The sequence below is a fragment of the Camelus ferus genome, chromosome 11 (genome assembly GCF_009834535.1).
Source record: "Camelus ferus isolate YT-003-E chromosome 11, BCGSAC_Cfer_1.0, whole genome shotgun sequence".
NCBI lineage: Eukaryota > Metazoa > Chordata > Mammalia > Artiodactyla > Camelidae > Camelus > Camelus ferus.
Window position 1 is genome coordinate 74219853 of NC_045706.1, and position 11547 is coordinate 74231399.

General features: G+C 49.5%; 1 protein-coding gene across 2 annotated transcripts in view; it reads left to right on the top strand.

The window, feature by feature from the left end:
* Positions 1-6925, top strand: part of EDARADD (EDAR associated death domain) — a 60567-nt gene extending 53642 nt beyond the window's left edge. Inside the window, exon 7 of one of the 2 annotated variants that reach the window (XM_032491914.1) lies at positions 2237-6925. In XM_032491914.1, coding sequence (XP_032347805.1) covers positions 2237-2264 — 28 coding nt within the window. In that variant the 3' untranslated portion in view covers positions 2265-6925. Of the gene's footprint in view, positions 1-16; positions 697-2236 lie in introns of those variants that run through there. The other variant, XM_032491912.1, reaches the window with a different exon arrangement.
* The last annotated feature ends 4622 nt before the right edge of the window (positions 6926-11547 follow it).

Sequence of the window (11547 nt, forward strand, 5' to 3'; positions counted from 1 at the left end):
TTGATGCCTGCGGAAGTGGCTGTTCAGTGTTCATTGTCAGCCGTGTTCCGGGCGCCCTGCAGAACTTGGAAGGGGGCCCTCATCTTGCGAGAATTTGATTCTGTGCCCCGTGTTCTTGTCAAGCTGCACGTGACCAGTTCTCCGTTGGCCCAGAGAGTGCTGTGGGGAAGTATAGGTGAGCTCTTGGCGTTTATTATCGACAGCTTAGGGACGTGGGACTGAAAGGGTGTGGTTATGCAGTGTCTCGTGTCCGAGGCTCATGGCTCCTGGTATCCTGACACCACCTTGGGGTAGAAGGAGCAGGTTCCAGCCTGACCGATATTTTGCTAATGCTGCCCGGCCGGGTGCCACCAGAAAGCCCCTTCCCGCCACCCCCATCCCCCACCGTCATCCCGTGGAGGGAGGGCGGGAAGGTGTCCCCGGTATCCGAAGACTTCTGCCTCTGCCAGAGGGCAGGCTGGGAGGAGGGGGTGGAAGCCACCGCCGCCCCCACCACCCTGCCCTCCCTCCCCTGCGCCCCGGCACTCCCCTGCCTCCCAAGTCCCCCATGCAGGGCGGCCCTGCTCTGCGGGAGCCTCGGCGGGCCCCAGGGCCCCTCTTGGTGGTGGGAGGAGCCACGGAGGGAGGTGGGCTGCTGACTCCCTCCAGTGGGGCCCCAGCTGCAGGGGCAAAAATAAAACCCAGTTCCTAACATCCCAGAGTTAACGTCCGGAAAACGTGATGCAGATTTTCTCGTGGAAACACTGTTATACGTGGTGATGAGGTTCTGTGCTTACAAAATTCGTGAATTCTCAGCTTTTTCTCAGTGGGCTGACTTGGGAAGACCGGTCCCTCTTGGCACTGCCTCTAAGGGATATGTTTTCAAAATTCCGAACTTAAGATTTGAATCTCAAAACTGATGTTAAACAGAACTTATCACAGATACCTTGAGCATGGCTATTGCTCACACGGGTCAGCGGAACCTACCTTTGAGTTGGACCGGAACTGTTAAGTCGCACAGAATCCAGGTGGGTCAGACGGGGGCAGAGCTGAAGATGCTCCTTACATTCAGGAAACTCAGGAAAACCGTGAGGCCGCAGAGCACCACCCGCTGGTGTCTCCGCGTGGCAGTGTTAGTTCCCAAGTCCTGGTGGCTAATAGTCTCCACTTCTGGCTATGAAGGCTTGGAGTCCCATTGCGATCGCGTGGCGGGGCGCAGGGTGGCAGGGACTGTTCTAGGGCTCACCTAGTTTGGCAGGACCTCCCGTCGATACTCAGGGTGACTTGTAAGGACGAGCCCTCCACTTCAGCGCCATTAAACACTTACTCAGTGATAGGAGACTGTCCTAGAAAAGAGACGCCTTGAGGTGGCACTGCCCTCTGCTGGAGGCCAGCATCCCCACACGTCCTTTCCGACTCGGCCAAGACCAGCCCAGAAGCCACCATCTTCTTGTTAGTCACTGGCTGTATGACAGACCCCTCGGAAGCGGCCCCCCGAAAGGTGGGAGAGGCAGTTATTTCACACGTCGAGGCATGTACGTGGACCGAGGCCGGCACAGCTGAGGGGAGGGTTCCAGCCCCCGAAGGTGCGCGTCACCCAGGTGAAACGTGTGCGGGTCAGCTCCGGTCGTGGTTCCTTGCCTGGGAATCCTGCCTCAGCAGCAGCAGGGCTTCTCCTCCGTGGAGGTCCCGCGTTCGCCGTCTGTGGCTGTTCGGTCTCTTCCACTTTCAGTGTGCTGATGCTCTGCCGTTAGCACCATGAGAACAGGGGCTTCCATGTAATAAAGCGGCAGAGGGCCGGGTCTCCCCTAGTCACTGCGGACGCCGGCCCGGAGCGCCGGCCTTTCCTCCTCCCCTGAGATGCATGAGAGGAAAACACGCTGTTTTATATAAGGTATTAATAACTAAGATCCAGCAGCTTTTCTTTCCCCTTTTCAGGTGAGGAGACGTGTCTCATGTCGTTTTGAGCCAGGACTCCCCTCCCTGTGACACTTGTCCACCCCCGCCGTTCCTGCCCTGTGCTCTCCTCTCCTTTGGCCCAGCTTCTGCTCTGCGTGCTGCTTGTTTCAGGCTGTGGGCTCAGTCCTTGGTCGCATCTCTTCTCTGTGCCCGCGGCCCCCTCTCTCCCGGCCGCAGGCTGCTCCACTTCCTTTTTCCACTTCCCCCTGCGGAGGCCAGTTGTTGGGTTGTCTCACAGTTTGTGACCCTCTTGGCCTGATCATGGTGAAACTGTTTTCTGCCCTTGTAACTGAGACAGACTTAGCTGCGTGTCCCCAAGGCTGTGACTGAAAGACAATCTCCCTCTTTGTTCTGCAACTTCCTGCTTGGGAATTCAGACTCCACCTTCTGGACCCTGTGCACTTGGTGATGAATGGACGAGGGCAAGTCTCGCTTCCTTTGTGTTTGGAGGGTCAGGCCTGTGATGCTGGGTCTGCTGGGGCCTCCGGGTGAGTGGGGGCCTCCCCTGGCCATCTGCATCCCTTAGAGGAAGACCTGCCACCCAGGAGGAGGCGGCTGCGTTTAACTGAGGAGGCCTCCTGGAAACCAGCTCCTCCACTGGGAATTGAAAAGATCAAAGCAGTGAACGGTGCCACTGGAAATGAAATGATTGAGTTCATCGGCCTTTTTTGGAAATGCGAAGAGGGCGGCTTCTCCTGACTTCCTGAGCCGCTCCATGCTCTTGTGTTTCACGTGACAGCCGGTGACCGTTTCCCAGAGGCCTGCCCGCAGCAGCTTCGCGGGGGACACGCCAGCCACTGGGAGCGGTGCTTTGGGAACTGACGACGTGTGGTGATGCTCCGTGTTTCCATGTCCTCGTGCTGCGCTTCTCAAGCTGCCTTCGTGTTGATCTCCTGTATGATTTTATATGTTTCTTTATGAACAGAGGTTATTTTTCACTGTGATAATGGGTGCTACAAAATTAAATGGATGTCCACCGCTCTCTCTAGTCAGTGCCTTTACGTAGCTTCCAGCGCAGTCATGGATTCGTGTGTTCTCTTGGTCAGTCATCAGTCAGAAACCTAGTGACTTTCTAACCTGTGTCCCAGGGGTGCAGAGATAAGCAACACCTTCCTACCCTCAAGGAGCCTTAGACGAGAGGGTCGCCGTCCATAGCAGGACACGTTCCTGGGGAGAGAGCCGCCCCCATCCAGGAATGGGCAGAGCTGAGCCAGCATCACTGAGGGAGGAGGAAAGACAGGTCAACAAGCATGTGGTGAAGTACGTCGGTGCTGTCACGTCTGTGTGTGAGGGGCCGGGCGTGTCCGCTGAGCCGCCAGACTCCCAACTACCAGCTCAAGATCTCCATGTGGATGCTTCCCGGGAGCCTCCAGCCCGGCCCATCCTAATCGGAACTGTGACTTCCTTCCAAACGTGTTCCTCCCCAGAGCGCCCGATCTGACCGTCAGCCTTGTTGTTAAGTCATCCTCAAGACCTGCCTCCTTCTCTCTCTCTTCCGCCTCCCAAACATCGCCTGTCTCTTCCCTCCCCGACCTCTCACCCAGCCTAACCCAGGCAGCCGCCCTTCCTCCCACGTGGCTTCCGCACAGCGGATGGACCCTGTCATCCCCACATGAACGCCTTCCACGGGGGTCACTGAAGATAACGTCCCAGATCGTCAGCACGGCCTTGTGTGCCTTGTCACCCTGCTCCACTCTCCTGCAGGTCCCCGGCTTCAGGGTCCCCATGGCCATCATTCTCGCCCTGTCACGGCTTCACTGCGCACTGCCTCCTCCGCCCCGTCCACACCCCAGCAACACCCTTTCCTGAACCACCGTCCTTCCAGGTCTCACCTTTAACACCACTTTCTCGGAGGAATCGCACCTGCCTCCCAGACTCGGTTGTCTTCCTAGTACCTGCCCCACGGCGCTCATCACGGTAGTAATAACCCAGTTGCTGGTGTCATCCCTGCGAGGCTGCAGACCCCAGAGGACAGGGCTTGCTCGCTGTTCACCCTGTATCGTCAGCACTAAGCAGCCTAGAAGCGATTCAAAATACGATGAAAGAATGAATTGGAGCTCAGGAATTAGTAAAGACTCAGATAAAACAGAACCCCCCCTTTTTTAAAACAATATCATGGCCCTTGAGGAGGCAAAATGTTATAAATAGAAAACACAAAATGAGGGGTTTTATATACCAAACCACGAATACCTATGGTGCATGGGGAGCTTTGATGGTAATGAAGTTCATCCCCTTCTATTCATTTTCTGGGCTTAAAAGGTCAAAGCAAAAATGTTCTGGAATTAGATGGTATTGAATCTTGTACGACGCTGTGAATAGACTGACGGCCGCTGAATTGTACACTTTAAATGCTTGCCGTAGTGAATTTTATGTTACGTGAATTGTAACCCAGTCGGGGGGAAAAAAAAATCCCAGCTGTCCCCACAGGGGAAAGTGGGACAAAAGAGCAGCCCCTGAAGTGGGGGTGGCCTGCGGCTGGGGCGGGGGGGCCAGGAGGGGTGAGAGAGGAAGAAGCTGGTTTTGACCGCCAGTGTAGATGGCTCTGTGAGTCCCACGAAGCAGCGTGCCTTCCGCCTTTTGCTTTTTAATTATTTTAACGGAGGCACTGGGGATTGAGCCCGGGACCTCCTGTATGCTGAGCCCCTGCTCCACCACTGAGCTGTCCCCTCCCCCTCCCATCCCCTCCGAAGCCGCCTCTTCCTCTGGGGCCCTCAGCGTTGCACTCTCCTTCCCTAACCTTCTCACGTTACACTCAGCCTTCCCGGCTTCAATCGCCACCTCTGTGCTGGGAACCCATTATTTTATTTCTTAGCCCAGTTCGCCTCCTACACCCCCTATACCTGCCTGCCCTGTCCAGTGGAAGTCCCAGGTGCTTCAGACACATCTAAAATGCAGACATCTTCCCCTGCCTCCCCATCTGCTCCTCCCTGTAAGTTACCTGTCTCCGTGCAGAGTGCTCATTTAGTCCAGCGAGAACCCGGGGACTTGAGCTGGGCGTTGCCCTCCTTCGTGACCGCGTGCTGTCCATCACCAGGCCCGTCGGCCCCACTCAGGCTCCACCACCCGGACCAGCCGTGGCTCAGCTCCTCTTGCCTGGCCTATTGCCAGAACCATAACCCGTCTCCCAGCCCCCCCGATTTCCCTGTGCACCCCACCACCTGCTTCTCAGATCATCATACCTCTGCTAGGGTGACCCGAAGTTACAATCAAGTCAAATTACTGCCCTGCTTGAACTCCTCGGTTGGCTTCCCCTGTGCCTCCCCCACCTTCCCACCCACCCCACCCCCCGCCAAATAAATTCACTGACCCGTATACACGAACGAGACTGTTACCACTCTTTCTAGGGATGTGATATATGCTTGTCCTGAACACATAGATCATGACTATCCCAGCAGTCGTGATGAAGCCTCATTGCCAACTGTAGCCTAAGTATACAATTTAAAAACTCATATTAAAACTCAGTTTAAAAACTCAGTCCAAGGGAGGGTGGGACAGCTCCATGGTAGAGCGCGTGCTTATCAGGCACGAGGTCCTGGATTCAGTTCCCAGCACCTGTATTAGAAATAAATAAGTAAATAAATAAACCTAATTACCTCGCCTCCCCCTCCCAAAAAAGAAAAATAAATAAAAATAAAAACTCAGTCCAAGTCAGACACACTCTTGGTAGCTAGAAGCAGTGTTCAGGTCACTGGTGGATCTGTTTTTACTTCCATTCATGAAAACACAACGTCCTTTTACACACCACTCAGAATAGTACCTAATGAACATTGTCTTTCCTGTTTTTGGCAAAGTCAGCTTAGCTGTCAGCAAGCAGGGTAACCATGCAAGTGATGTTTTGCTCCAAGGTAACACTTAAATGTTTAATTAGAAAGCTTTCACATGGGGGGAGGTATTCACCTAACAAAGAGGCAGTTTCCAAAATGCATGTGTATTAGGTATTTCTTCAGAGAAACAGAATCATTCGGAGGTAATACACACATGCAAAAGGAGATTTAGTAGAAGGAACCGATTCATGCAATTATGGAGGCTGACCTGTCCCAAGACCTTCAAGCTGTAGACCCAGGAGAGCCCATGGTGTTCAGCTACAGTCCAGTGTTCCCGTGTAAGTCTGAAGGCAGGGAAAGATCAAGGTCCCAGCTCAAGGCCACCAGGCAGCATGAGTTCTGTTCTCTCAGGCCTTCATCTGATTAGATGACACCCACCCACATCAGGGAGCGTGCTCGGCTTACTTGGTCTACATTAATCTCGTCCCAAAACAATTTTACAGACGCACCCAGAATCGTGTTTGACCAAATGTCTGAGCCCCCCATGGCCCTAGCAAGTTGACACATAAATCAGCAAAGCATGTTTGACTGAACCCAGAATACTTTTAGGAAATATCAACCCTTTAGTACATTTAAAAAAAAAATTGTCCAGGCCTCAGGGCAGAGAATCACTCGGGGAATCAGCAAAGCTCCACCCGCAGGTGGAGAAAAAAGAGGACTTTGCAGTGTGGAATGAAAGCAGGAATATTGTTGGCTCGGCCCAAGTCCAGGAACATCCCTGAAGCTGTTTCAATAATGCTTTTGAGAGTGCGCTACTGATCAAATTGTCAGTTAGATTTATAAACTAATTCTAAGGCCAACTCATGGAAATTTTTCCTCATTCTCCATAGCATAAACTAGAATGACTGGCACAAGGATGAAGAAATACCTATTCAGAATATCAAGAGAGGTTAAATGCCCAGAGTATTCAAAGTGTTCAAGACCCCCTTTTTCCTGGGGGATCTAATGTGCATTCCCAGAGCTGTCCTAACCACCCCGCTAAATCCCCGTACCTGGCCGGTTCACAGCTCCCAACATTGTATGATCTGAGTCAGAAAACTTGTCAGAAGCAACTTAAATGTCCATCGACAGATGAGTGGATAAAGAAGGTGTGGTACATATAGACAATGGAATATTACTCAGCCATTAAAAAAGAATAAAGTAATGCCATTTGTAGCAACATGGATGGACCTGGAGATCGTCATTCCAAGTCAAGTAAGCCAGAAAGAGAAAGAAAAATACCATATGATATCACTCATATGTGGAATCTAAAAAAAGAAAAAAGAAGACACAAATGAATTTATTTACAAAACAGAAACAGACTCACAGACATAGTAAACAACCTTATGGTTACTGCGGGAAGAGAGGGTGGGGAGGGATAAATTGGGAGTTTGAGATTTGCAAATATTAGCTACTATATATAAAATAGATAAACAGCAAGTTTCTTCTGTAGAGCACTGGGAACTACATTCAGTATCTTATAGTAGCCTATAATGGAAAAGAATATGAAAAGGAATATATGTATACATATGGATGACTCAAACATTATGCTGTACGCCAGAAATTGACACATTGTAAACTGACTATGTTTCAATTAAAGAAAAAAAGTGTCCACTTCTGGCTACCCCAATTCTTGTTCTCTTAGGTGATTTTGCAAGGAAAGACCTGGATAAAATACGATAAATGTTACGTCAAGGTGTAACCTATTCTTATTTTCTGTTGCAGTTGGAGATATTCTGGAGTATCTCTGAGGCAGTGGTACTGTGGCACTTAAATAATTCCTATCTCTTGTTCCACCTGATTCCGCAGGAGCAAAAGGCATATCCAAACCAGGAAGGACGTGGGATTTCTAGAATTTTAAAAGCAATAATAGCTAATGAACTTACATGGCATTTGCTACATGTTTATTTTTGTTACACGTGACAAATCATTTAGTCCTGACAGCCCAATGAAGTAAGTACTCTTCTTATCCCCATTTTATAGATGAGAAAACTGAGGCACAGAATGATGCAGTCACTTGCTAATAAGGTCATGCAGTGCGTAGGTGGTGGACTCAGGCTTCCAACCCATGACTCTGGTCCCAGGGGCTCCGTGCTGAGCCCTCAGCTGTGGTTTCACAACAACTAAGGTTAGGAAGGGGAGAAGCACATGCTTGGAAATGACCACCATGAGGAAGTCCTGTGATTCTTGGAATGTCTGTCGTTTCACTCTTGTTATCTTCCAAAAGCCATGTGGGTTTCCCTGGAGTGAGTTAGGGAAAATCCAGCAGGGGAGGAGGGAAGGGTAAGGAAGGGAAGGGGAGGGGAGGGGAGGGAAGGGAAGGAGAGAGGGAGGAAGAGACAGGAGGTGGTGGGAGTGTGGGTGGGCCGGAGACAAGGAGGGGAGCGCCTGGCTGTTCCACTCCCCCGGGGGCTTGTGTGCAGCCATGTAGGGGCAGCAGGTTCAGGAAGGCATAGGAAATAGGACCAGCCTTTGGGACTTGGAGGAAGAAGAAGGAGGTGAACAGTGGACCCTGGTTTACCAGAGAGGAGGCACCGGGGTTCCCAGACATGCACCGTCAGCGCACGTTCATTCCTCACCTCCCGACCTCTCTTCACCGCGCTGCTCTCCGGCATAATCTTCACATTAAAGGGGTGGTTCTCTCTGACTGGGGCAGCGTGTAGGGAAGGAAGACTTTTGGAGGGAAGGGGGCCTTCAACAGTTAGAGTCGCCCATGGCCGGTAACACTGGAAGTTTTAAAACAGCTGCTTGAGCTCATACAGTTGTTTTGAAGAGAGGAGTTGCTTCTAAAAAGGAAAAAAAATTATATAAACTGCATTATTGATGCATTACAAAATAGCAGCTGAAACTGAAATTTCGAAGAACAAGCCACATGTTTTTCACACACGCCTCCACCAACTAGGGATAGTAGTTTTGCAGCTGGGTGATTGCGTGAGTTTTCTAAAACCAGACTAGTCCTACATTACGTGTATTTAAAAGTTCAGATTACATATTTATAAGACCTAGATTTTTAGGAGAGATAATGGCTTAAAAAAACCTGCAAAATTGGATTCGCAGAATTCTGCACGTGAAAAGTTACGTTGCAGGAAAAGCGGTTTCTTTCTTGGCATATGAAGGTGTGGTGGCCCGGGTGGGTGGGACCGTAGGTACCTTTACAGTGTTCTTTTATTTAGACATTGTGTCTGTAATGAGAATGCACAGACTTTGTACTAAAAATGCATGGTAAAAATAATTTCATTCAAAACAAACCAAGGACCACAAAAACTCCCTTACAATGAAAAGTAGCCTTTAGACTTTCAGCTTGAATAAAACAAGAAACTTAGCCAAGGTTAACAACATCTAAAGGCTCACTCAGGCCTCATGGGCAGAATAGGAAGTGTACATCCAATTAAATGTACAATTTCCATTGAGTGTCCTTGCATGCGTGGTGCCCAGCCACATCCCCTAAGCAGGTGTGCACGTTGATGGGCAGAGAGGCCACAGGCTTCCCTTGTTCAATTAAGGAAGGAGCAGGCAGCTACCATACAAAAATCAAGATGCAAATTGATGCAAAAAAAAAAAAAAAATCAGGACCCTCAGGCCAGGCACTGAATTTTCCTTTATGAAATGAAAACATTACATTTCAGGGTTGGCAGAGATGCATGGAGGTGGAAGAGGAATCTCCTGCCTTTTCGAGGCTCGCCCTGAGCCCCACGGTCACATGCAGGGTGTGGATGGGGCTGGTTGTTTCCGCTAGGCTTGCTGTATTTCTTGGCAGGGTGCTCGGCGGGCAAAGCCAACAATTCCAAACTAAACCGCCAGGAATGATCTTAAATATTTGGACATGACAACCCCCAACTGATTGGTTAGAATACACGTCTGCTATGGTAGAGAATTAAATTAATACCACCCAGTGCTGCAGTGCTCTGTTTCAGGACTGGGGAGACGATCGTTTGACTCTACATTCACGGTTACTGCACAATGTTGCCAGCTTGTTCAGAATGCCCAACAAGAAGCGACGGCGGTGTAGGGATTAGGTCCCCGCACTGCACTGGCTTGGGAGGAAAATTAGTTGACCTGCCAAGAAAGCATTTCCTGATTATTTTATGAGCTGTGCAGCTTTGTATCCCAGCAGAGATGGACGACTAGGAAACTTTTTTCTTTTCTTTCTCTTTAATTCTTATTTTTATTGAAGTGTAGTTTCAGATGTACAGCACAGCGATTCAGTTATACATATACATACACACATTTTTTTTCTTTTCAGAGTCTTTTCCATTATATGTTATTAGAAGAAATTGAATATAGTTCCTTGTGCTATAGAGTAGGTCCTTGTTGTTTATCTATTTTATATACAGGAGTGTATGTCTGGTAATACCGAACTCTTAATTTATCCCTTCTCCCTTTTTGTCTCTGGTTTCCACAGTTTGTTTTCTATGTCTGTGAGTCTATTTCTGGTTTGTACATAAAATTTGTATATATATATATATATATATATATTTAAGATGTCATGTATATAGGAATCTTTTTAAAAAAAATCCAATTTTACAATTTTTACCTAAACACCTTCAAATATAAATCATCCCCCAAGGGCTACGATCTCAAACAAATGTGTTTTAACTTTAAAGGCACGCATTCCCAAAGGCAGCTGGGATGCTCACAGGTTTGAAGTATCACCTGGGATTAATCGTCTGTCTTTTAAAGCACCGTATTGCTTCATCACAGGGTGACATTCTAGAAGGAAGAGTGTGAGTGGATGGGTGGGGCCTGGGAAGGTGGCTGGGGAGCTCAGGTTCTACGTGGCGCGCCGTTGACTGAGGAAAAGCCCTGAACACCTCACTGCGCTGAAAGCACACCGAAGGACACTGCTTCCTGGACCCAGGCCCAGAACGCCGCGTAAGTGCCTTCTTTAAACGTACCAGCTAGGTGCCCTGATTTGCCCAGTTTCTCAATTTCACCTGCCCCGCCCTGCTGGCAGGGGTCAAATCTTGGCAAGCAGGCCGTCTGCCCCACCGCCAGAGGGTTGCCTGATAAAAATCACTGCACTTCCCTTCTTCCTGCAGCTTGTCACGAGGGGTGGTGTCACGAGGGACGGTGTCATGAGGGAGGGTGGAAATGTACAGCAAGAAGGCATCTGGGTGTTTGGGAGTGTGTTAGATCCTAAAGTTCGTTGACTTCAGCTTTTCCAAAATAGTTACTAAATGAATCCAGCTTTACATGCCTGATCTAGTGCTTGGTTGTTCATTTCCCAGCTCTTCGGGGTTCATCCTTGAAGAATTCCCAAGGAGAGCTGGGCTGACTCTCTTAACAGTTTCTCATTCATATACATAATCTTTTTCTTCTGGGTTAAGAAAATCTTTTTTATTTTTTTACTGAAGTACAGTCGGTTGACACTGTTGTGTCAGCGTCTGGTGCACAGCATCCTGTTTCAGTCCTACGTGTGCACACGTGTATTCTTATACGTACTCTTTCTCATTGTAGGTTATTTCAAGATATTGAATATAGCTCCCTGTGCTGTGCAGTAGGACCTTGTTGTTTCTCTGTTTTGTATGTAATAGTACCTGCAAATCCTGAACTCCCAGTTTACCCCTCCCCGCCCTCCTGGTGACCGTAAGTTTGTTCTCTATGTCTGTGGGTCTCTTCTCCATAGTCTGGAATGTCCTGACTGCTAAGAGTAACTGCGGTGGTTGAACTGACACGCCGACCCCCGAAGTGCTAGTCACTTTGCTCTTACAAATCCACATGGCGTCCTACGCAAACAGGCTCTGTTCTTAGAAACAGGCCCGCTCTCGGTCGCCTGTGGCCAGGGCCTCTGCTCCCTGGAGGTGCT